General features: G+C 38.2%; 1 protein-coding gene and 1 non-coding gene across 2 annotated transcripts; both read left to right on the forward strand.

The window, feature by feature from the left end:
- Positions 1-421: 421 nt before the first annotated feature.
- On the forward strand, positions 422-22663 carry HSPA9 (heat shock protein family A (Hsp70) member 9). Its single transcript, XM_058180734.1, has 17 exons — positions 422-617; positions 2419-2477; positions 4786-4873; positions 4965-5146; positions 7419-7543; positions 8545-8618; positions 9398-9504; positions 10030-10192; positions 11651-11743; positions 13003-13212; positions 14898-15125; positions 15693-15797; positions 16106-16223; positions 17520-17614; positions 18867-18959; positions 20982-21122; positions 21786-22663. Exons 1-17 carry the CDS (start codon positions 555-557, stop codon positions 21876-21878), a joined length of 2037 nt encoding a protein of 678 aa, XP_058036717.1. The 5' UTR covers positions 422-554; the 3' UTR covers positions 21879-22663.
- On the forward strand, positions 16444-16508 carry LOC131189373 (small nucleolar RNA SNORD63). The gene has a single exon (XR_009152987.1). It is a non-coding gene; the product is annotated as a small nucleolar RNA SNORD63 (small nucleolar RNA).
- Positions 22664-27020: the final 4357 nt, after the last annotated feature.

The raw sequence follows: 27020 nt of genomic DNA on the forward strand, positions 1-27020 counted from the left end.
CTCATTGGCTCCCCCGCAGCATTGCCACCTATTTCACCAGCCGCCCCTAAGCAGCCCGCGCTCGTCATTTCCGAAAGCCCCTCTAGCACAAAACGCTCTTCTGCCGCCCAGTCATCTCCCCGCCTTCCGGTTACGGCATCTATCAATCCACCTCCGCTTTCTGACCTTGAAGCTTGGGGACTTCCCGCCAACGGCCAGTAAAGGCGGTCTCGAAAAAGCCTGTTGTGGGATAAGCGTTATTTGGGGCGGGGGGTTAAGGTTGAGGATTTAGCGGGAAAGAGAGAGAGAAAAAGATACACCTCCTTAAAATCTCAAGTCCCGGGAAATCTACTTTCCCCGGGTTTTCTCTGACGGCCTGTTTTAACCGGGCGCCTGATTCGGACACCTATAGCTCCAAGAGGGGCCCTCCCGGTCACGCCTCTTTCTCTTACCCACGTGGGCTGGAGACTTCCAGAAAGCCGTAGTCGGCGGCGTACGCGTGCCTCTGTTTTTTCGCTGCTCGGCTCCTTCCGCGGCCTTCCTCTCTCTCTCTCTCTCTCTCTCTCGCTGCCACCATGTTGAGCGCTGCCCGCGTGCTCGTTCTGCGCCGTGGAGGGGGAGTCCCGCGGCCCGCCCAGGTAAGGCCCGCCGGGGGGAGACAGTTGCCGGTTCCTTTCCCGGCAAGAAGGGAGTCAAGGGCTTTCGGAGCCCCAAAAGCCTTTGGGGGAAAAAAAAACCAAAAGGGGGGGGGCTTTTTAAACGGGCCCTTTCTTCTGTGTCCTTTCAGCCTTGTTGGCAAGCGGGGGGCCGCTCGGCGCTTGGACCAGGTCTTGCGCCATGACCCTGCCGTGGTTGTAACAGTCTCAGGAGGCCAGAATAATTTCGACGGCATCAATGCCCCCGCCAAAAAAGAAAGGACTCCCCCCCCCTCCCCACCAAATGGATCCGTCTCCTGTTAGTAGCAGCCCGTTAAATTGCTCATCGGGCAAAATAGGAAGGCGGCGGTTGGTTTTTTTGGTGCTTTTTTCCCCCTAAATATTTTGGAAGATTTCGATGGTCCCACATGGGCAGTCGCCATGAGGCGATTTCCCATCCACCCACCGCCGCCGCCAAATCTTTTAGAGAACAAGATGTATTTGAATAAACTGTGGCCTTTGGTTTAGAAACGTCGAGCGCTTCGGAGGTTCCCTCCCCCTTTCCCTTATGCAACAAGAAGGTAGTAGGCCTGACTGACTTCCATACGAAAGCCCTGCCAATGCTGGTGCTTTTTCACAGGAGAGAGAGAGTTGGGCTTCGTCGTCTGTAGCAGCCCCTGAATGCAAGGACACTAAATGCAAGACGGCATGGATGTAGAACCAGCGATTAGAAGGATTACAAATTCACACACCCCCCCAATCCCTTTGTGGAAAGACTGCTGTCCAGCCTCCGCTTAATAAGGGAAGGAGCCACGTGCTCCGCTGCCGCTTTCAGCTGGTGAGAAAGCAGCGCCTTGCATTCAGTGGGCTGGCAGAAGGCAGGTCTTCTTTCCTGTTTTTCATTAATAGGGCGTTGAACCGTTTTTTGTACTTACAATCCACTGTCAATGCATCACCTCCCCCCCCCATGAAAAATATATTCATTCTCTCTCTCCCCCTCTCACTCATATGTGTGTGTGTATTATATGTTATGTGTATATGTATGTATGTATGTATGTACGTATACACACACACACACACATATATATGAATGAGGGAGAGAGATAACACCCAAAACAATTCCTCTTCCCTTAGTTCAGCCCAGCTTTCCAAAAGGTTGGATACCTATGGGTTAAGGCAGGGGTCTGCAAACTTGGCTCTTTTAAGACTTGTAGACTTCAACTCCCAGAGTTCCTCAGCCAGCAAACCTGAAGTTGAAGTCCACAAGTCTTAAAAGAGCCAAGTTTATAGACCCCTGGGTTAAGGTATAGTGGTTTATAGTATAATTTTATTAATGCTATTGTTTAAACAAACAGTGAACGGTCTTCTGTGCCAAAACTAACAACTGAAATTATATCTGCGGGTTGTTTAAAATACAGCTGTTAATACAGGGTAGAAATTTCCTTGAAATGTAGTGTTTTTTGGGGGGGTGTTTCTTGGTTGGAAGTTTTTAGATCTACTGATATTGTGGTTCTTTATGAATGAGTCCTCTTGAATGTGCTCAGACTTGTTTATTTTTATTTCTAGGACTGCACACCAGCAGGTTTTGTACTGCATCTTTTTACTATAAGCAGTTTTACTCATACCCTTTCCAAGGGGTGAGGGAAGGGTCTTGCTTAACTGAATGTTTTTTAGATAGGATTCTCTGCTGGAGGCATGTTTTGCAGATAAAGTACGGAAGTATGTTGGAAGAAAACAACATTATCAGTGAGGAATGCAAGTGCTCTTTATAAATACATTGTTATTGACTTTGTTGTTTTTATAGATCATCTGGAATGGTTTAAGTCAAGATATCCTCAGAACTGTAGCAAGCAGGAATTATGCGTAAGTAATGAAATTAAAACTCAAAATGATTTTCTTGTATATTAAAATGAAGAATAGTTGCTGTTCAGGAAAGCTTTGTAAACCGCATATGGCTGAATAAGCTTTTAGCTTTTTCATATATGGATGAAAAAAACCCTGCAAAAACCATGTCACTACTAAAAAAAATCTGTTCTATTAGAGAAATGGGCAGCAATACAGGGAGGGGAGAGAAGTGAGAACTGGAAATCTGGGGAATGAATATATATTTGATAGAAACAGACCAAAATGTGCATCTGTGTATTTTCTTACTATTTTCCACAACTTTTACAATTATGAGTCAACATTATTAGAAACATATTCAAGAAGAGCTGAATATGCAGGGCTGGCATAAAACGGGTTTTATTAGGATTTTTAATGGGGTTTTATGATGTTATGTATTTTATATTTAAATTATCGGCTAAATTGAATAAGCTTTTTAATTCTGGTTTTATTGTATTGTATTTGATTGTTATTTTATCTGGCTGTCAACCGCCCTGAGTCCTTCGGGAGAAGGGCAGTATAGAAATTAAAATATTATTATTATTATTATTAAGAGAATTGAAAAATCAATTTCAGTTTCTGCTGAGGTTCAGATTTTTTAAATCTTTGGAGATAAATGTAATATCAAAAGATAATGGCTGTTGGGCATAAATTACATCTAAAATGAGATTGCAGTTCTACTTGCAAAGCATAACACAGCAGGCCATCCACTAGGAATGTATAATGCAGTATAAATAGTTGTTTTTGTAAATGAGATGGTATGAAACATGAATAAATGATTAAATGGAACAAAAGAATAAAAATGGAGGTAATACCTGCAGTGGAGCATAAAACCTTGAGTTTTGCAAAAAAAAAAAAAAATCTTTGCAGGAAATTTGAATTTTCGGAAAGGGTTTGAAACTACACAGGCTGCCTGGAAAGCAGTGACGTGCATAAAAAACATCAAGAGAAAGGATGGTGATCTTGGTATTGCTGGGAATAATGAAGTTTGGGCAAGCAGAGGTCAAAGGGGACAGATGGGAATGGCAAGGTAATAGAGAAATTTAAAAGCAAAGCATTACAGGTAGTCCCCTATTTATTACTAGTCATTTAACATGGGGATCTCCAATCCCGAGGGCCATGGCCCATTTGGAACTGGGCCTTGGAAGTGGTGGGTGAAGGCATGCATGTGCGAAGCTGCATTTGTGATAATGGCACGTGTGTACAAAACCATTCCCCACCCTGGCCATACCACAGACCCAGAAAGGTTGGAGACCACTGGTTTATTGTTCAAAGTTGTGACCTTGGCAATACTGTTTTACAGCTGGTAAAGCATTTCCAGCTGTTAAATGCCTCCCTCCCAGTCTTATGACTGTAATTTGGGTTCAACTCGGTTACAGCATCTTGAGGTCACATGATTTTTTTTTTACCAGTTTCCAGCAAAAGATGCCCATTTGGGAGAATGGATTTGCTGGATGACAGTAGTGTTGCTTAACAACCATCATAAAAACAGTCAAAAAATCAGGTCTGGTCATGTCGATGCCTCAACTTATTATCACAAGGGCAACATAAATTGCAGTCCCAATTCAGATCATAAGTTGAGGATCTATGATTCTATAATGATACAATAGTTAATTGTGTTACATGTATTGTGTTAACACATTTTCAGTGTAACAATGTTATTTTTGAAGTTATTTTTAAAAAAGCCCTTTTGAATGTGTATGTGTACATATAACGTGTGTATATTATACTGTGTATATACGGTATTATACAATATGCTGTGTATATTGCAGCTTCATATATCAGTTGAGGTCTTTGCTAGTAGCAACTCCAGAGATTGTTGTAAAAAGCTTTGTTCTGTTCATAGCATGTGAACAGTTATTATTTTTTTGCCTTGTATTTTCTTTGAAAACATTTAGACTGAAAGGAGTATTTGGATAAATTATCAAAGGGAAATATATCCATATCCATGCATATGCAAATATATGCTGAATTTTATTTTGTTAGCAAAACTGGAAGATCATGGTTAATGGTATAAATTTTTTGCTGTTATTGGTTGGCATTCAATAGCTTTGGTATTGATATTTCATTTGGTATGACCAAGAGCTATATTGGCTGTAAATTCTGTGAATTGTAGCCATAGCCACCTGAAAGAATGCTGTGTTGGGGAAAACAGTACTAATTGGTTAAGAGGTGTTTTTTTTATCTCCGTTGAATTCTTTAGAAATAGACCGTAAACACACCATTTACTCTTCAAGTGAAAATAAAACTAGGTGCTAAATTCCTTTTAAGCCTTACATTTCCCTTTCAGCTCAGAAGCAATCAAAGGAGCAGTTATTGGGATTGATCTTGGCACCACCAACTCTTGTGTGGCAGTCATGGAAGGGAAGCAGGCAAAAGTGAGTCAAATCAGATTGCTGATCCAACTCCAGGCTTTTTATAAATTTGATGATTGTTGCCCATACCAACTAATTCTTTTGCCTTATGCAGGTGCTTGAAAATTCAGAAGGTGCCAGAACGACTCCTTCTGTTGTGGCATTTTCCAGTGAGGGAGAGCGATTGGTTGGCATGCCAGCTAAAAGACAGGCAGTAACAAATCCTCACAATACACTCTATGCAACCAAGCGTCTGATTGGGCGGCGATATGATGATCCAGAAGTTCAGAAAGATATGTGAGGAAACATTTTGAGGTTTTTTTAATTCTTAAAAAAATGAACTGCATACCTTTATGTATTCCACCTATGGTCCACATTTTTAATGCTTGGGAGTTAAATAATTCTAAAGTTGTTCTCAAAGTAACTGAAGTATGTGAAGTTTCATCTAGAATTGTGCTCTGATTTGTTGGGAAACTCACAGGGAGTTGCTAGGAGATTTAAGATTATTATGATCTGGGTGACATAGTAGCATGTACAAACTTCATAATTTTAGGAATTGGGAATGTTCTTTTCTGTTTTAGAATCATAGTTTTCATAAATAGGATTTGAGTTCTTTGAAAACCAGTCTGTTTCTAAAACGGGTGTTGGCATCCTGCAGCTCCTGAGCCACATGTGGCTCTTTGATCCCTCTCCTGGGGCTTCCTGCTGACCCGGTCACGCAACCTGCTCTTCACCCTGAGACTCTGGTGCAACCCAGCCATGGCCATCACCAACTTCGCTAACATGAGGGCTGGCTGGGTGGGAATGGGATCCAGGAGGAAGGTACAATAGAAAGGGGGACAGGTCTGCAGCTGATGAGCGAGCATAAGTTGTGGTGGCAAAGGCAACCCTCTTCACGCAACACCCTGACCGGCTGTTGTGGGGCCGGGAGGGCACGCACAAGCGGGAATACCCTCAAGCGGCTGGGCTCAGCTAAAGTGCAGCGAAGATGCATGGAGTTGGGTGGGTTGACCGGCTGACGGGTGAGGATCTTTGGTGAGGGTGCTCTGGGTTTGTCCCAACCTGATCCCTGGGGTGGGCGTGCAACGCTTTGTGAAAGAGAGAGGTAGGGAGAGGAGAGAGAAAGAGAAAAGGGCAGAAAAAGAGAGACAAATGAGAAAATGATGGAGGGAGAGAAAGAAAGAAAAAAGAGAAGGGGAGAGAGAAATGAGAGAGCTAGAGGGAGAGAATGAGGAAAATGAGGGAAGCAAATGAGAGAGAAGGGGGATAGAAAGAAAGGAGGAGAAGAAAGAAAACAAAAGAGAAATGAGAGAAGGGGAGAAAAGAAATGAGAAAATGATGGAGGAGAGAAGGAGAGAGGAAAAGAGGAAACAAAAGAGGGAAGGGGAGAGAAAGAAAAGAGAGAGAGGAGAGAGAAATGAGAGAGCTAGAGGAGAGAATGAGGAAAATGAGGAAGCAAATGAGAGAGAAGGGGATAGAAAGAAAGGGAGGAGAAGAAAGAAAACAAAGAGAAATGAGAGAAAGGGGGAGAAAAAGAAATGAGAAAATGATGGAGGGAGAGAAGGGGAGAGAGGAAAAAGAGGGAAACAAAAGAGGGAAGGGGGAGAGAAAGAAAGAAAAGAGAGAGAGGGAGAGGAAAAAGAGAAAAACAGATATGAGAGGGAGGGAAGTAGAGAGAGAGAGACCCATTTCTCACAGAAGACACTGGGAGCAACAAAACCTGGGTGGGGGGGGGGGTGGATCATGTGACTGGGTGGGAGTGACATTGAGTTGGCCACACTCACACAGGTTTTGTGGCTCCCAGTTTTTTCTGTAGGGAACTGGTCCGAATGATTCTTCCAGTGTTAAAGGTTGCAAACCCCTGTTCTAAACCCACATGCTTTCCAAATTTAACCCTAAGTATTGTGGGTGGGAGATCAGAAAGAAACAGTTAGCATTGAGATACATGATATTGCCTTGCTATTTTTGCACTAATGGAAAATTTAATATTGGGGTTTAGGGGTAATATTAAAGTAGTAATAAGACATATATTAAGATATTACAGTCTGCTAACTTTGATCTTTTACCAAAGATTGTATTATTCCAATTCTTTGAAAGTTGTGACAGTTTTAAATAGTAAATATTCCTTTGAGTCATGCTTGATTTCTGGTGTCTGACAATAGTTTTTTGCCATAAAATATGTGGGTGATTCTGCAAGAGGCTAAAGGGAAAACATCTTCGTCTCTTCTGAAATCTTTTTTTCCTTAGTCCCTTCTAAAACTTTATCTTAGTGATGGGGGGAGGACTACAGAGGATCAAAGTAAAAAAAACATATATCTGGGACTAAAAATTGGAATTCTTTGTGAAGAGGTTTCCCATAACCCTTTATTGCAGGAGTCCTACCCCCTCTTGATTTGGGGCTCTGGCCTAAGAAAAACCTTGGCAAAGCCTATGGCTCTGGGATTTCTGCTAATATTCCATTTAATTACTAACCTAAGTCTGCTTGTAATTATGCTTTTCAGATCAGAATTAGCTAGATGTTGCCACAAAGTGCTATGCTCTAACCTTCAGAAAACTTTTGTTATTTCAGCAAGAATGTCCCTTTTAAAATTGTACGTGCTTCCAATGGTGATGCCTGGGTAGAATCTCATGGAAAGCTCTATTCTCCAAGCCAGATTGGTGCTTTTATTTTAATGAAGATGAAAGAGACTTCAGGTTTGTACAGCAAAATTTTTGTAATTGCTCTAAGGCTTCATTTCTAACCCAAATAACTTGCTGACGGGTAAAATACATTTTTTTTATGCCATTCAAAACTCACAGTTAATGTCAGGGTTCCAAGTAACACCCCCAACGAAAGAAGACTCCGAGACTGTAAAAGGTGGTTTCCAAGACTGACACTTAGATTATTTGGGGTTCTGTTAGTTTGATTTGCAGCAGAAAACTGATATATGATTTGTCTGAAGGACTAAATAGAGATGTATAACCTTTTTATAAGGGGTGTGGCATCTTTTCTGCCAATTAGTCTGCTCTATGCTTAAAACACATTGTGATTCTAATTCCTCTCCAAAGGAGAAGTAAATCTAGAGGTTGCACTGGCTAACTTTGACTGGTATCCTTCCTATATATTTTATTTGGGGTAGTTTCGAGGACAAGCTTAATATTGTAATTAGTATAAAATATTGTTGCCAGAATCCTAGAAGTCTGAAATGCTGGCTATAATGGTTGCCAGCAAGATTCCAGGTCCAATTCTCAGTTTTAAACTTGTTTTTAAAGCTTTAAACACTTAGTACCATGCTTGTGAAGGGCTGCCTTTCCTCTAAACAATCCTACCATATTTTAGGGGAATTTTCTGGCACATACAAGTCAAAGACTCAGGGCTAACCTGAGAATTGGATCCTCTTCTTATTGGCTTGCATGCCTAAGACTTTCTTAAATACTAGTTTTAACTGATTTCCTAATTAAAATAAGTTTCACAAAGTGTTCTATTGATGCTCACTAATGTAGATGTCAATATTGCCTTGTTTGCATCTTACTTTTGAGGCCTGCCCTAAAAAGCTGTTATAATTACATTTAATTTTAGTCAGATGAAATATTAAACAAATCTGTAATACTCTTCCAAGTTCTATAGTATAGCTACATATATTTCTACCCAGAAATATATTTTTCAGTATATCTTAATAGTGACCTCTCTTAAAAGTATGCTTCCTCTTCTATAGAAAATTACCTGGGGCATCCTGCCAAAAATGCTGTCATCACAGTTCCTGCTTATTTCAATGATTCCCAGAGACAGGTATGGTTGCAGAAATTGGGGTTTCATTTCTCTTAATGGAAGGAGAGAGATCAGGAAGATGTTTATAGTTAGTTCTACATATGTTCTCTTATGGAAATAGTTTGGTCAGCTCTCAGAATGTACTGCATCTTGCTTTACTTGACAGTAGATATTCATTTGTTTTCATTTATTCAATTCTTTCTACCCCACTTTTTCTTACCTAAAGTTAGTATTCAAGGAAGATGTAACCAAATAGGGATAAAATTAAAGCTCACCCATTAAGAGCTCAAAAACATTGTGAAGTAAATACTGCATTTCTTCAAAGGAAAAGCAATAAAACTTCCCACAAAAGAAGTTAAATCGGGAAAAAAAATTATGTTTCTAATGTTCCGTTTGTAGCAAATCAAACTCAATTTTCCCATTTTAGAAATACTGTATATTAAATTAGTTGGAACCTAGTCTAGGCAAATGTAGGAACACAGTTCAGATTACAACAATCCAACTACAGCAATCCAACTTCATCTCTTAAACACCTACTTTGCATCAGAAGTTTTTATCTAAAATATACCATAAGTAAAAATAATTGGTAATTCTCCTTCCTCTTGCAAATCCTGGTATAGTTTTATTATCTGTTCTGGATAATTTTCTAGAATAGATTGAGAATGCATCGGCCGTGGGTGGAAGGTGACTGAACAAAAGGTTCCTTTGCACAAGCAAGCATAATTTGGATTCACCTCTTTGTGTTGGATTTTCCCTTGGTTGAAGAAGCAATACCTAATAGATTGTTGTTTTCTTCAAAGGCCACTAAAGATGCTGGACAAATTGCTGGATTGAATGTTTTGAGAGTTATTAATGAGCCAACAGCTGCAGCCCTAGCTTATGGATTAGATAAGGTTGAAGACAAAGTGTAAGTATATAATAGTCCCATGTGTTTTGCAGTATTACTTCTGGGAATGTGTGCTTTATTGGTTTATGTTACCTACTGGAGCAACAGATGTGCTAATCCTTTAGCTGCCAGCTTCAGTGTATAGCTTTATATAAAGAGCACTGTTTAAGACCTATAATGAATTGAAAGGCCTTCAGGTAAATTTTACAGTTGAATTCCTCTATGCGTAACAAACCAAGTGATACACTTTTATCAGAGATAGAAAAAAGTTGAACATGTTTACAAGATAGAAAGAACATAGTTATGTACCATTTTCTATGCAGAACGAAGGCCCTTGATGCCAAAAGAGCATTACAATAAGGTGTCATAAATAGAAACTTTTAAGATCAGATTATCATGCTGTGATAATGGATGAACTCTGAAAATCTAAGATTAAATATAGCTCAATAGAACAAATCATGGTGGAAGAATTTAGTATGAACTGAATGTTATATTAATGTGTAGATTTGGTGCTAATGTGTGTTTTTCTCCCCCCCCCCCCTTTAGTATTGCAGTTTATGATTTGGGTGGTGGCACGTTTGATATTTCTATCTTGGAAATTCAGAAAGGAGTGTTTGAGGTCAAGTCCACAAATGGTGACACTTTCTTGGGTGGCGAAGATTTTGACCAGGCACTGTTGCAGCATATAGTAAAAGAATTCAAAAGAGAAGTAAGCATTTTTGATTTTTTAAACTGATTTTCAGGGAATTCTTTCAAGTGTAAATTTAATTTGAAAAAGAAAACTCTGGTACTAATATTTCAGAATATGTGTTTTATATAACCAAAATATCTCACTGTTTTTCATCGTGCTATTTCATTCAATTTACTGCTTGTACAATTCAATAGCTATTTTGCAAAGCTTATCTCTGCCTCATAAATATTACTTTGAGATGGCAATACCAATGAAATAAGCACATTTAATCTTAAAATAAGTTGATTTCTTTAATAGCCATTCTGTTTTTTTCCCTGTGACAGGATGAGTTTCACAAAGATATGCAACAGGTTTTTCAAATGTAGGTGATTGGGAGCTCAGATAGTACAGTCTTACATTTTTCTAACCTTACCTCCTGTGGGTTCTTTTGAGGTCAGAACACTTCAGACAAGATCAAAACTGCCCATTTTGAAATTGGTTTAAAACATTCCATTGAGCAGAGAGTGCATTTCCTTAGTATTTCATGCAGTTCCTTTATAAAAGTACTGAAGAAGGTTATAGGGCAACTGATACTGAAATTACTTTGTAGAAATGTGTTCGTACATTCATTAGCATGGATTTCCTTCATGCTATATGCTTTGTGTCTTTCCTTAGATGTGTTCAGATTATAATGAAGTAAAGTCAAGACACATCTCACCATAATTTTTGTATCTACACTGTATATCTATATTGTAGTCTAGACTCATAGATCTCTATCATTGTGGATGTTAATCTGCATATATTAATATGTTCATTTAATTATAGTTTTATGAAAAAACTGAGCCAAATCTAAACTTGGAGAAGTTGCTTGAAGGAGAAATGTATACATTCATACAGGGAGTTTATTGGATAATTAATAAGGGAGCTGCATATTGACTTTTACCAATTTATATAAATGAACGCATTTATTTTTCAAAATATCCAGTACATACTATTAATACAGTAGCAATGATAAATTTGCTCCTCTCCTCTCCCTCTCCTTTCATCATTCTGGATCTAGCTTAAATTGTATGTTCACAATTTAATAATTAGAATGCAAATAGAATAGAACTGGAAATGGTTATCTAGCATTTCTGAGTGGGAATGTATATAGCTAGTGGGAACCATAATATGGGATTAGGAGCAGAATATGGCTCAAGTACTTTTTCTTAAAATGTGAATTTTAAAAAGATTTCTAGCATCTGTAATATAAAGACAAAACCTTCCATGGTACATCACATTTGTTGTAAAATCACTTAAACAATGGGCAGCCTAGTGTTAAGGATTGATGTTACCTGTCTTCCTTAGAATGCAGAAATAATCAGTTTGAATGCTGATTGTATGACCAGTTGTGGATTCTCTGTATTAAGCTTTCATTCTAATAATTAGATTTATTTAGTGTTTATTAAAGACTACATAGAAGACAGTGAAGTTCAACACTTATTATTTTCTTTTTAGACAGGGGTTGATCTGACTAAAGATAATATGGCTCTGCAGAGAGTGAGGGAAGCTTCTGAAAAAGCAAAATGTGAACTTTCTTCTTCGGTCCAGGTGAGGAACTGAAACGGAGCTACACTTGGTGGATCCTCAGTGGTGGGCCTTTTAGGCTGTAGCATTTGTAACGTTGTGGAATCTTCTTCCCCCAGAGATGAGGTTGATCTCATCACTCCAGAGCTTTCAAAAGTCCCACAAGGCCTGGTTATATCAGTAGACCTTGGGGCAGCAAGGGATGGGAACTACTTGTGAGATGGTTCTATTAGTATTAACATCCCTTCATTTTCTTTTTGTTTTAGTTCTGCCTTAATAGTTTTTTTAATATTTGTAAAATTATGTAATAAGTAATAATGTATTATATATCATTTTATTGGATTGTGTCTGTGTGTAATGTGTCATGTGTTGTTGTTCATTTGAGGTTGTATTTACCTACTTTTTAAGAACTGCTAAGGGCCGGATGATTTTTACTATGTCCTGATATGTAAAACCATAGAACTCAAAGAGGATGTACTTACTTACTTTTTCACATGACTATATCAATCCTCCCAAAGAAATGAATATATTTGTGCATAGAGGTCAATAATGGAAAGCTTAAAACTGAAAATGAAAATGTTCCCTTGGAAGATGTGTAGATTCTGTCCCTTATCCTACAGGGTCTTCCTGACGATATCTCAAATGATATGCCTGGACCCAATTGGTACTTTGAGATTGAAACTATTTAACAGAAAAGCTTGCAATTTCCCACTTACTTATTAAAATTGACTCCCTTTTAACCATATATCAACCACGAAACTGATTGTTTTTGAGATCTCATGTCTGTTGTAATACTGTAGACAAAATAAAAATCTTCAAAATTAATTAAAATAAACTATTTGGAAATATATGGCAGAAAAGGTAACCTCATGGTTTTACTTACTATCTTGTATTCAAAAAAAAATTGAAATACTGGTGACAGTCATGGGTGAGATGGTATTGTGGTTTTCAAATAATAAATGCTATGATTTTGAGTTGTGGGGAAAAATGATAACCATTTAGTAAAATATACTGAATTAGGAATTATTCCCATGGTGATTTATTTAAATTAACCACACCAAGAGAATACATTCTGGACAATTAATTGACTTTCTAAAGAAACTTTCTACTTGGCTGCCATATCCATTAAAGGACAGTAGATCTTTGCAAGATCTGAAGGACCAATCTGGGAACATTGTATCCTGGAGAAAATCAAATAGCTGCATCACAGAATACTTTTCAAATAAGTATTGTTCTAATTCTAATTGTTCTTATGTCTAACGATTGTTAATCTTGTATTACAGACTGACATTAACTTGCCATACCTTACAATGGATGCCTCAGGACCGAAACATTTGAATATGAAGCTGTCTCGATCTCAGTTTGAGGGGATTGTGGCAGATCTGATTAAAAGGACAATAGCACCTTGTCAGAAGGCCATGCAAGATGCTGAAGTTAGCAAGAGTGACATCGGAGAAGTTATCTTGGTTGGTGGCATGACTAGAATGCCAAAGGTATAATCATTCCCCTTTGACTTGATCTACTTGAAGATCCTGTCATTGCAGTCTGGCCAAGTGCCCTTTGGACTATGTTTTGCTTGCTTTTTTTAAAAAAAACCCAGCAAGAATAAAAATGTGTTAATCAATAGAGATGGCTGTGTAGAACTAACCATGACTCTTTATATGGGCTATTCTGCTGTTTTTGCAGAATTGTTGTTATCCTCTCTAAGTTTGAAACCTAAGGTAGCTTTGATAATGAATCTATGGGTAGTCCTCAAGAGACAACAGGTCAGTTAACGAAGGCTCAAAGTTCCAGCAGACAGCTCAACATTTTGTAACCTTGTGTTTCAAAGTTACAATGAGTTACAGTGAGTGCAGTGCTGTTAGTGTGGTCATTTGCCCTTACAAATGACCACAGGGATGCTGCAGCACCTCGCACCTTTCCCACCCCATCATGACTCCATAGCTCTTAGGCCTGCTTCCCACACATTCATCAATCTTCACACTTACCTTTTGGAGCTTTCTGGACCTCATAGAAGGAGGAGGGCAGGCCACGTATCTGGGCTGCGCAGAAGCGATCACCGTTTTGTTCCATCTCTTGAGTGCTGGGACAAAAATGGCAGCTGCCAGACAAACTGCTTCATTTTGCTGGCTTTTAACAGGGTCTGCTGAACACTGCAGAAAGCTTCTGCAGGACTGTGCAGACTTCAGTAAGGCAGCAAAACTAAGTAGTTTGACCCCAGGCTGCCACTCAGTGGCAGCGGCCATTTTGTGGGTATGACAAAATGGCTGCTTCCAGGACCATACCACACGGCCACACAAAGAAGCAATCCATTCCAGTGTTCTGGAAGGCCTAATAGCTCTTTAAAGGTAAGTGAGGAGGAGAGTCTTTGATCTGGCGGGGTGGGAAACACTTTTAAGGCCTGGGGGGAAGGGGGCAGTGGCAGTGGGAAAAGACCTGTGGGGAGTCAAGTGGGAAAAGACCTGTGGGGAAGCTTAGCATGGCATCTTGTGGGGTGAGGGAGGGCCAGTGCAGGCAGCCCTGGGCCTAGGCAAGGGCCTGTGCTAGACTCCCAAGGGCCTCCTTCACCACTGAGGCTCCCTGTTCTCCACTTAAGAACCTGGGCATTTGTTTAGCCATTCATTGGGGAGAGCAGCGATGGGAGTGGGGTTGTAAGTTGAGATGCTTTGCCTAACGACTCACAACATGTATCTGTAATGGGTAAGTTCTGTTACAGTTGTATCTTGAGGACTACCTGTACTTTCTTCAGATATCTTTTTAATTTTTGTAGGGTTTTTTGTCATATTATCATTCTATTCAATGTATAAACTATGGAAGATATTTAAAGCATTGAAAGGGATTTTTCAGCTTGAAGGAGTGGGTTATTGCTTGGGTTTCTGGGAAGGAGCAGTAATTTCACTGAAGAAATGCATGGTCTTCTTGCAGCATCTTACCTATAGCCATCTATTATACTTTTTTCATGTGGATTACTGCAAAGTGAAAGAGTAAACGCTCCACATCTATCCTGTTTCAGGACAAATGGAACACTCCTGTAGGATATTACAATGGTCTTGCATACTTTTATATCTGAGCTTCCAAATTCCCTGCTCCTTTCAGGTGCTGAATCCACCTGCCACATTCTGTGATATGTGACCATTTTTCTGGTGTATTGCTGATAAATACGAATGTATCCATACAGGTACAGCAAACTGTACAAGACATGTTTGGGCGTTCTCCGAGTAAAGCAGTCAATCCTGATGAAGCTGTTGCCATTGGCGCTGCCATCCAAGGAGGAGTGTTGGCTGGAGATGTCACTGATGTGCTGTTGTTGGATGTCACTCCACTTTCCCTGGGAATTGAGACTCTTGGTGGAGTTTTCACTAAGCTTATTAATAGGAATACAACTATCCCAACCAAGAAGAGCCAGGTGAGAAGATATGGTCTTAAAAATTTTCTCAATATTTGAAAGTCATCTAAATTTTGTCATTGTTGCCCCATTCTCTCTTTCACAAAGCATTCTGCCGTTATAAATAGGCTTAAACATACAACTGTAATTTTGATCAGAGTTGTTCAGGTTGTACTTGAACTCAAACTTGTTTTACAAGTGTTTTTACAGCAGTCATTAAGTGAGTCACTGTGGTCATTAAGTGAATCACAGATTAGATAAGCAAACCACATGGTTGTGAGTCCGAATCTAGTTTATCCAATGGGTGTGTTTTGCCACAAATGATAAAAGATGTTGCAAAAGGAGGATTATATGACTGCAGGAGGCTGCAACAGGTTGTCAAACTCCTGAAATGTATTTATGTGTCTATGGGGGTGGTGCGCCACTTGTGACTTCAAGTTTTTCTGGCATTTTATGTGCTTTCTAACAGTTTATGGAGCAGGTATTGAGGTTCCATTCTGTTCCAGGAAATTACCGTATCATGTTTATATAGTTTATATGATCGTGTTAAGTAGTATTAGTGGAATGAAATGTGCTTTGCTTCCATAGGTGTTTTCTACAGCTGCTGATGGGCAGACTCAAGTAGAGATCAAAGTTCATCAGGGTGAACGGGAAATGGCTGGTGACAATAAACTACTTGGCCAGTTCACATTGGTACGTTGGAATTCTGCTGAATGTATTTTTTCATCTAAAACAATAGTCACGAATGAAAGGAAATTATGGAATCTTATGCTAGGAAGGTATCTATAGTAAAATTTCCTGAACACAAATACTAGAATTGTAAAGAAATATATAGTGATAAAGATAACTTTTGCTTTAGATTACTGTGGTTTCTTTTCAAATTTCATAAATCTTTTGCTTTAGTGAATAATAGATTGTACCAGTAACTTCACTTTAGTTTGTGAATTGATTACACCGATGGGTCTTCTCTAAATCAACAGCAGTGTACCTTGTAATTCCAGGTTGGGATTCCACCAGCCCCAAGGGGAGTGCCCCAGATTGAGGTAACATTTGACATTGATGCAAATGGGATTGTCCATGTGTCCGCAAAAGACAAAGGTACAGGACGAGAACAACAGAGTGAGTACTTGGATTGTTGCTGCATTAAAAACTGAAGAGCATCGTTGAGAGTCTACTATTGCAAAAGCCAGCTAGAAGGATAAATCCAGCAGAGTTTGTTGCAGTGAATTGCCAAAATTTAGTAATATTTTATTATTGTATTTTCTGCCAAGTTTCCATTTTTCTAGAAATGCTTAGTACAGTCTTTGAGTTTTAGCATTTGGCCAGAATCAACCCTTGTGTGCTATGATGCAATTATCAACACATCATTCTGAAAAGTGTGTGGACAATTTTTGACTGAGCACAGCATTGAGCTAGATAACTGGTGTAATTTTCAAATTATAGATAGTGCTGTTAAAGATGGCAACCAAACAATACAGGTAGACCTTGCTTAATGACCATTCATTTTGCAACTGCTTGAAATTATGATAGTGCTGAAGAAAGTGATTTACAATTATTCCTTGCACTTATGTTCATCACAGTGTCCCTGCGGTCACATATTCGTGATCTGGGTGCTTGGCAACCAGCTCACACTTACGACTGCCCTGCAATCGTGATCGCCATTCATAACTTTCCCAGCCATTTTAAAAAGCAAGGTGAATGGCAGGAGGTCACAAGTCATGGTCACATGGTTACCCAACAACCATCAGTTATTTGCTCAATGACTGGCAAAAAATGGTTGCACAAATGAGTGCAGCCCCGTGTTGCCTCACTTAACAATCACACTTCTTAACAATGAATTTTATAGCCCTTATTGTTGTCATAAGTCAAGGACTACCTGTACATGACATCTAATATCAAAAGCCTGTCTATGCTAAAACGATAAAGGACATATGAAGTAGGAATTGTTAGCAATGTTTTACATACTTTACATTCTACAGTCATAGACTGGCAGAAATATTGTCTATTACGGTGGTTCTTAACCTGTGGTCCATGGACCCCTAGGGGGTTGTGATGTCACGGGCGGTTCCCAAAGGCTTGAAGAAATTATGATTTAAATCTTGAGTTACATCTTGGGGGTCCATGGGCATGGCCCATGGCCACAAAAGGTATTTAAAGGAGGACCATGGTGAAGAAAGGCTGAGAATCACTGGTCTAGTAAAATAGATTTAAGTGAGAGCCCACGTTGGTGTTAATGTAGACTGGTTTAGTCAACCTAGAGTAGCATTCCCACATTTGATGTTTTCCTGATATAAAATCTTTCCTAGGTATGATTGTGATCCATTAATATAAAATATTGCAGTCCTGCTGTGTGTTGCATGTTGAGTTTGTTCTGATAGCATTCTGTAAAAAGAAAATTCTTTTATCTTCCTGTAGTTGTGATCCAGTCTTCTGGTGGTCTTAGTAAAGATGATATTGAAAACATGGTAAAAAATGCAGAAAGATATGCAGAAGAAGACAGACGGAAAAAGGTAATGTTGCCAAGATGGTTTCCAGCTTATTGGCCTGAAATTTATTTCAAATAAAAGTCAGCTATGGAGAATAGTTTCTGTGCTAACATCAACTGCACAGCATTTGTACAAATTAAGAACACCTTGGTTTCCATTAGCTTGACTTTTAGAATGTTCTTTTTTAAATGATGAAATACAAAAAAACCCACAAACCCCTACAACAATAACATGAAAAAAACCCCAATTGTATAGGGAAGAAAGCTGTTAAAATAATCTGAAAGTGACAAATGAAAACTAACAAAAAAGTCCACCTAATCAAGAAAATAAGATTCAATTTACATAAAATTAATCTTGGTCATGTCTGGCATCACAGAGCCAGAATTCCTCATGGTATGGCAAATTCCATGCTTTAGAAATATATTTTGGCATCACATCAAGCTTCTTAGCTATAATATTTCTTCCCCAAATTGCATTGACATATATAGTAATTTGAAACCAGAACAAAGCAATATGTAGAAGAAAATCAAATCATGTGGCTTAAGAGCCTTCAAATTTCTGATTATCACAATATGAAAAAAAGCTAACGTCAATCCATTTGAAATATTCTATCAGGAGTCTGGAACTGCTTTCAGTTCATATATTTCACACAGATGTTGAATGCAACACAAATGACAAAACTGGGTTGCTATAGTTACTGCTTTTAAAGAGGAGGGTGAATCTGTGAATCAGACAAGGAACTGAAGAAATTGGTGCTATTTTCCATGCAAGTTAGGATAGGTTTTCTCTTACAAATATTTTCCTATATACTCCCAGATTTATTTATCCCTAACCCTAAGCCATACAAAGCAAAAACAATATGCCACCTTCCAAGTAATGATGACTTAAGTTATCCCAGAATTTTTTTTTTTACAAAATGGCCAAAATATCTCCTATACCGATCAAAAATTCTACCTTCTATAGTCAGTGATAAAAGAAATATATTTGCTTCCAAAAGGGAAATTCTTGAAAAATTATTTTCTTTGGTGGATCTTAATTTCAAAATAGAAGACTTTCCCCCATTCTGCAACTACAGAAAAGAAAAACTAAGGGTAAAGTTGTTAGTGTGCAAACACTTTCATCAATGGAATGTGTGTTTGCCATATTCAGCTAGTTTTGTTTTCCCTTTCAAGAATTCATTCACTGTCCACATTAAATAAGTGTCTTGTTGGTAAGATGCTTAGCTAGTACAAATTGGCTTTTATATTTTGTCTAACAAAGTTACTGTTTTCTTCAGGAACGTGTTGAAGCTGTAAACATGGCTGAAGGAATAATCCATGACACAGAATCCAAGATGGAAGAATTTAAAGATCAGTTGCCTGCGGATGAAGTAGGTCTACCATGCTGCCTTTTTATAAAGGGTTTTTTAAAATCTAAAATGAACATGTATGGATGTGTTGCGTTGCTTGGTCATGTTTTAAGTAAGTCTACCTTTCTAAATTTGTTTTGTAAATGCAATTTAGGAAGCTATTACTTTATCACTAATTTGTTATTTTTTTTCCCATAATGTCCACATTAACAACTTTTGCAATATTCCTCAGTCACGTAATCACTATACATGTTGCCCTATGCCTAATCTGTTTTTCTCTCCCCCCTCCCCTTGTAGAGCAGAGAGACTGAAGAGAAAGGATTACAAGGGAGTAAGCAAGTACACAGTGGGGAATACACATCAAAAGCACAGGCAGCCACAATTGTGCTATCCAAACAGACCAATGTATTCCCATTGTGTGCCTTCTTACTTTCTGGTAATCTCTTCTTCAATGACTGTAAATACAAACATTAATTCCATTCTTGTTAATTATTCTAGCACTAAGGCGAGTAGTCCAAAGAGCAGTGGAATGAAATGGAGGCAAACAAAAGCCAAAGATTTGGAACTGATTAATTCTTTTCAGTTTCCAACCACTATCCTAGCACCAGGGTGCAACATCCCAAAGGGGTGGGGGGAGGAAAGCATAGTTTTAGTTACATGATTTCCTACTTAGTGACTGCTTTATTTAGTCTCAGTTGGGATTGCTAGATGAATACTATCTGTAATAAAGATGAATTCACGAATTTAGTCTTAAATTTTCCAGCTTGCTTTTTAAAATTCTTTCCTAGAACGTTTCCTTCAAAGAACTGACTGGGGATTACGGTCCTCTATACACTTGACTGTTCCTTCATAATATATAGAAAATCAAATGAATGTATTTGCAGACTATTGAAAAGTAGTACATTGAAGACATGTTCTAGAAGAATTCCCTGATTAAGCTAATTTTCTGTGTGCAGCAATGTTTTGCATTGAAATTTTGTTGTATGAATCCCTCTTGTATTCTGAATTGGCATGCAGCCCAAGTTGATCACCTTAATTAGACTAGGCAATATGCTTGCTGTAATTGATACTGCTTCTCCAAGTAAGCTAATTTTACAGCTTACCTTTTTGTAAATCACTGAGTAAAAGGAAAATAGCATCTACACACTATAGTGTAACAGATAATCTGCATTAGACATCTAAGCTTTTTGTCTTCAGATTGGAACATCAGGGGCTTCCCTTGTATATTGCTCAAGATGGCTAGATGTCCATCTGCTTAGATTTGTCAAGGCAGCTGTATTTTTCCAGCCTCTTACCTTGTACCCAAGATTTAGGATGAACTTGGGAGGAGAGAGCTTCCATCCTGCAGGCTACATGTGATCTGCAGATCTTCCTGTTATGGTCAACAGGATTGCAAAAAAAAAAAAAAAAGCTACCTTCTTTGAACTCATCCTCAGTTTTCTGCATGTGCCAAGATTGGGTTTGGGTGGCTTTGTACTTCCTCTTAAACATGAAGTAGTCCTTGTGTTTCTAGGAGATGGCTTTGCGTGGTGGCACCTTGTAGGTCAAGAAAAGCTCTTCATGTGCTATAGGAGAAAACACTCCTAAAAGGCTCAGAATCGCCTTTGGTGAATAGGCAGCTATATAAAATTGATTTATAAAATTCCTTCAAGTCATGCACCCAAATATCATCTAATCTGCAAGATACATCTAAAACCCAACCCAACAATCTATTATGAATGTTACAGCTGTGGTATACTGAAAGTAATTAGACTTGCATTTTATGTTATATTTTCCCTTTCACAAATTTTTCAACTGTTCAGGGGTGTAGTAATCAACAGGAAAAACTAACTAGCTTCATATCAGAATATTAAGTAGGCACAGTTGGTGAAGAGTTTTTATTTCTGAAGTCTTCCATTGTGAATATATCTGACACTTGATCATCAGTTGTGCGGCCTTCTAAAGTGATATAAGTTGATTTTGTCTTGCTAATAGTATAGATTACATGCTATTATTGTATATTTCACTAAAACCTGAAATTTTGGGGGGGCAATTCCTTTATAGTGCAACAAATTGAAGGAAGAAATTGCAAAAATGCGGGAGTTACTGGCTCGTAAAGATAGTGAAACAGGCGAAAACATTCGGCAGGCAGCAATGTCCCTGCAACAAGCATCCCTGAAACTTTTTGAAATGGCCTACAAAAAGGTAGGATGACAACATATAGAAGGATCTGTCTGGGCAGAGAAAGGCCCAGCTTCACATCCCAGCAATATGTGCCAATGACCTTAAAAAGGAGCAGCTAAATGAATAAAGGAAATGTAAACACAGCCAATGCACTGCTAATCCTTACGGGCTAAACTATGATAATTTAGTAATTATCTCATATTTTCTCTAAGGACCTAAGGTTGGGTTAACAAACTTTAATTCTTCCTCCACTAAGCCCGTTACCTTGATCATTAATTAACATGTCTGATTTTGACTCAGTATGCTGTATAAGCCCATCTGTGCAAACCCAGCCATTTAATAATTTATTCAGCAAATCACATGTAACTAATGATTCTTAGAGTACATTTTTATTTTATTGCTGTGTAAGATTCTGCGCAGCATAGCAGGACACATAAATCATACCACTGAATAAGCATTTTAGTTTTTGCACATTCTTTTGTATGTATTCTGTGCAGTGAATTATACATTTTCAGCGCATACTGTCAAGTGGAGGCATTTATAGAGCCTTTTGCTGGGATCCCAAACATAATACACTTCAGAAGAGAATGTTGATTGGGGTGATTCTTTCCACATTCTTTCACATCCTTAGGGCAGAAGAACACGCCCAAAATGAACCGATACCGTGCTTTTTTCTCTTCACAGATGGCATCAGAGCGGGAGAGTTCTGGAAGTTCACATGGCTCTGGCTCACATGATACGGGGAGCTCTGGGGATCAGAAGGAGGAAAAGCAGTAAATTGCAGTCTTGTGTAGACTGGAACAGAAAGAGGACACTATTCCACAGCTTCATAGCCAAAGGACTCTCCTGAGTAGCTGTGGACTGATTTATGTCTTACTGTGTTTTTGCAGTATTCTATACATACTTTCTGAAATGTATAAATTTAGTCAAATTGCTATCTGATTAAAAAAAATTAATGCAAGGTAACTTTTAGAGGTCAGTGACAGTTCTCACTGGGAATTCCTGGCAATCTTTCTTCTGAGCAGAAGGAATTGGCATGTTTAATTTGAAGGTCTAGAAACCATGTCTCAAATTCAGAGTGAGAGTAGGATTCATCGTTGCTGAATTGTGAATTCCATCCTTAATAATGGAGTCTCCTCTGGAAACTGGTTTCTGCTTCTGGGAAGAGATGATATTGGGACCTGAGGTCATCAGCTGACAATTTACTTGGGAAAGTATAAGCAGATCTACACCTTAGCTTTAATATAAAAAAATGTGACTTATTTTAATAAACCAGCAACCACAAGACAATGTTGATACTCCATGCATTGTTTTTGTAGGCTTTCTGCTCTGTCCAATATCTTTATCCTTGCAGGAAATCTGATTCCCTATTAATAAATTGTTCTCAGTTGACCAGGTAGTCTGTGTAAAAATTCTGTTTTCCTTGCCCCAATGGTATTCCTAGATACCATTCCTGCTGTAGACTCAAGTTGCATTTTTTTAAAATTTTCACAGGTAGTTCCCACAAGTGGTAATGTATATGAATGTAATCTTGCAGAATCCAAATAAATAGTTATATTGCACTTTGTACTTCTTTAGTATGCTCCTTATCAAATGAGACACAAATAGGGGTTTCTTTCACCGCTATTAATATGTGTCTCCAAAAGCACAATTCTTCATTGCTGATCATCTATACAATTTTGCAAATGTGCTAAACGAAAAGAATAAAGATTTTGAGCTAATACAACTTACTCTGATAAAAGTTGTATCTGACAACATTCTTTGTGCTGCATTTAAAAGTAGGAAAAATGACAACCATTTGGGAAGAGTAGGGAAACCTGACTGCCAAGAAAGTTGGGTATCTTTATGGAGCAGTGCATGTGTATTTGTGGACTTTCAAGTCAATTGCCTGGACAGATCTCTGCTGTTTTCTTGGTAAGGTTTTTCGGAAGTGGTTTGCCATTGCCTGTTTTTATAGTTGTAATATAGTTTTTGTGTTTTAGTTTTTAATTGGGAGCTGCCCAGAGTTTGTTATAGATGGGTAGCTGTACAAACGTTTTAAATAAATAAGGTCACCCAGCTAGCTTCATACCTAAGTCATGATTAGACCTCATAGTCTCCCAGTTTTTAGCTTGATGCCTTAATCATTGCATTACACCAAGCTGGCTTTTCATTATACAGGTAGTCCTTGCTTAACAATTTCCTTGTTTAGAGACCATCTGAAGTTACAATAACGCTGAGAAAGTAACTTTACAACTGGTCCTTGGATTTATGACTGTTGTACTGTCCTCACTATGATCAAGATTTGGACAGCAACATCAAGAAACTACATCAGTTGGGGTATCACACAATTGCTATTTGCACGCTTCATAGCCAGTTTCTGGCAAGCAGAATGAACAGAGGTCAGAAATAAGACTAAAAGTCTGAAAAGCACTATGAAACGGTATTTAAGTCTTAAGTGCTATTGCTATTATTTTTGCAAATTAAAATAGCTAAAAGTTCCTGTTGTCTATAGAGATTCTTAATCATCCAGGTCATGGTTGTCCCAAAAGTGCTTTTCAAAAAACACCTGGACTTTCAATTCTGGCAGAACTGAAGAAGCTTCTTGGAAGCGAGACATTTACAAGGAAAAAAAAAACACACCCAAGAAAGTCTAGTTATCTTTTGAAAAGGTACAATTAGGACAAAAATTCCCATCCTTAATTCTTCATTGCAAAGGAAATTACATTTCTGATCTAATTCATTAACTGTTCCAAATTAAACTATTTAAAATCTATTTGCTTTGTCTGAATTTCTTGATTTTGTTATGGTAAATCTGAGCTCTAGCTTAATTCTAGTTTATTGCATTGTATTGAACATACTTGCCCACAGATCTTTATTATAGTAAATTTGGCACATCTATTGTGGCACGTGTGGATGGATACATATACTTATTCTTCCATGTGCAACAAATGACGTGCATAATAGACTTGTGCAAGGCGACTTAGATTCATTCAGAGAATGAATTTGCATCACAGAGGTAAGGTTCTTTTTTAATGAAGCAAAGAAGCAATGCAATGTTCCTTAATGAAGAACATCATTACATCTGCTTCTGCTTTCATACACTAGGAAGGTTTCTTAGCAGCCTTTTGTTGTTGTTGGTTCCCCTGGCATTGCTAAAAGGCAATCCAACCAGGGCTATTGTTACTTCAATTGCCTTTCTTCGGGGAAATCTATAATGTTTGCAAATATGATATAATCTAATACAGTCACTCTTTAACACTAGATGTAGGATCTTGAGTGCATCCAAGGTAGAACATTGGGCTCTTCTGCTTCCCTTTTGGAAGCTCATCACTGCCCTGTCATTGTGTCATGGAGACAGAAGAACAGGACTCCCCAGTTTAACTCAAAATTCCGTAGTATAAATGTACAGAAGGCTATTGGAATAGTAAGCATCCTATTTCTTTGATGCTTTGTTCAAAAATCTTGGTATAGTATTTCAGCTCCATTCTATGACAGATGTATACTGGAATTGGGGAATTGATGAAGACTTCACAAAAAAACTGTCAACGATTAGAAAGGCAACCTGAATCTTGTGTATCTATGTTCAGTATTTCAATTTTTTTTACTGCTTAATGCATAACCATTAAATTTTGATGTTTTAAAGTTTTTAATCTGATAAAATGCTGGGTTTTGATGTTTCTTGATAGCCAATAGAGATTCAACACATGGAAGATACATAATTAGAACATTCGTTTCTCCATTATCTGTTTTACACTGTGTAAGATTAACAGTAAGAAACAGCAACTGTGCATTGTTTAAGTGAGTGTTCCTTTTCCTCTGTCCGATTTAGCTGCTGTATGTTTACCTCAAAGTTGAGCAATTTTTGGTTTGTCAGATGTTTGTTCCAACTCAGTAGTTTGGGCCAGTCCCTTATGGTGATATTGGGAATTGCAGCTCAGTATTTGGAAGGCCACATTGGCCTGCCTGTGACTTAGCTAGATGAGTGTGAATGTTCTGAATGTGCATATTCTAATTGAAAAAAGTTGTTAAAAACCAGCATGGTTTTGCCAATGAAGAAAATTGGTTTGATGGTCAATTCCTTGGAAATGATAAAGTCTTTTTAATGGCAATTGACCACTAAATATTGCTTGAATATTATGCTTGGTAATTCTGATTCTGCTTGAACATTATGCGAATGAATGATATTCAGGATGCGGTATTGTTTAACAGTTGAAGTATTCAAAATAAAAAGTGGATCAGACATGGAGAGAACTAAAAATAAATCAGCAGCTATTACACATTAACCTCATTTATGGGAATGCTATTGTCACTGTACTTTTTGGAAGCATGTTGCCGACTTCTGTTGGAAAGTATTCTCCCCAGGGCTCTGGGAGAATCAAGGAATTCGCAACAACTCATGATTACAGCAAAATTGTAAGATCTTCATTTGGTTTAAAAGAGAGAAGTCTGTAATAGGATGTTAAATGAAATGTATTAATTGGTTCCACACCGATTTTTTGCATTTTTAAGATATCTCATTTGAAGCCCATTGGATTAGACAGATAAGTATGATGATCCAATAGTTATGTGCCCTCAGGTTGATGTCAACTTTTAATGAGTTTATAGATTTTCTCCATGGTGATCTGTCCTTTATCTTCTTATAAAATTTTATATAAATTCATGTTACATCCATTAGCCTTGGTAGCTAAATTGAAACTGGGTAAGTGATGCCATCTTAATTAAAAATTCCTACAGCATGCATATTATTTGTATCTTCTCAATTTAATTTGAAGGCAGATTTTTTTTTCTGTTTAAATATAAATCGAAAGGGGAAAAGGACAGATAGATTTTGGGTCAGATGCTGGAGACATATTCAGGTGAAGAGTATCACATATCTTGTTTGAGAGTTACTGAAAAGCAGTTACTAGGATATTGTTGGAAATACAAAACTGAACAAGACACTAGCAAGAAATTGTTACTTTTATGCCAAGCTTTTGAATTTTGATCATGTGACCCTGGGGATACTGCAATGGTTATAATTGTGAAAAGCAGTCATAAGTCACTTTTTTCAATGCTGATGTAACTTCAAACAGTCATATACAAAAAGTTGTAAGTTGAGAACTAATAGTTTTCTCCAATCAAATCTGTATGTTTAATTGTGTAATCAGAAGAAATATTACAGTACAGCTGAAAATTCAATAACTGATCTCCCTAGCCATCACATGATAAAGTAATCATCTAGTTTGGGTTCTCATAATGTCCATGGCCGACTTCCGGTTGACGTCTTAGTGAGAACAGCTTGGAAAATAGAGGGCTCCACTGAGCCCTATGAAATCCAGCCAGTAACCGCTGTCGGGAGGCCCTTTGGGGTCAAAGTCAGCTTGTAGGGGCGGTGAAGAAAGGAGAGGTGCTTTGTGGACCGTGAGGAACTCGTAATTTCCTTGTTAGGTCTGAAGCAAGTTCTCCCAAACAACAGCAGAGACGACGGCCATTTTTGGCAGTCAGAAACTGGGACAACCGGGACCAAAAGATTTGTGCTGGAGCGGTCCTTGGACAGCATTGAAAATGGGTGAGATAACTTCCAACTCTTACTCCAAAGATTTAATTAAGTACAAGAATTTTAAAAGATAGTTTCCTAGCGTTAAGGAAACTGCGATTAGATACACAGAGAAGATTAAAGACTGAAAATTAAGAGGTGAAAAAAATGCCTAAGGGAAGCTTTAAAATGCAGAAAGCCTGGAAAAAAGTTTAATTTGAAAAGTGAATTTTGGGAGAAACTGTCTTGCTTATTTGTATTTTTAAACCCTCTGGAATTATTGGCTAATCAGCTGTTTTTGACATGCTGTTTAATGTTGGACTTGGGAGCAAGAGAGCCAACTACTGCAAGAAGAGGAGCAATTGGGAAGATCGCGACTGGAAAATCACAAGGCTGTAAACCACTAAAGAATTTTAAAGATT

The sequence above is a fragment of the Ahaetulla prasina genome, chromosome 1, assembly GCF_028640845.1.
Source record: "Ahaetulla prasina isolate Xishuangbanna chromosome 1, ASM2864084v1, whole genome shotgun sequence".
In the NCBI taxonomy this organism is placed as follows: Eukaryota; Metazoa; Chordata; class Lepidosauria; order Squamata; family Colubridae; genus Ahaetulla; species Ahaetulla prasina.

Bases quoted from the DNA above. Each gene is read 5' to 3' on its own strand.
- HSPA9 (XM_058180734.1), top strand. From the start codon at position 555: ATGTTGAGCGCTGCCCGCGTGCTCGTTCTGCGCCGTGGAGGGGGAGTC. The intron at 16,224-17,519 runs GTGAGTACTTGG...ATCTTCCTGTAG, and splicing joins TACAGGACGAGAACAACAGA to TTGTGATCCAGTCTTCTGGT. The intron at 18,960-20,981 runs GTAGGTCTACCA...ATTCCTTTATAG, and splicing joins ATCAGTTGCCTGCGGATGAA to TGCAACAAATTGAAGGAAGA.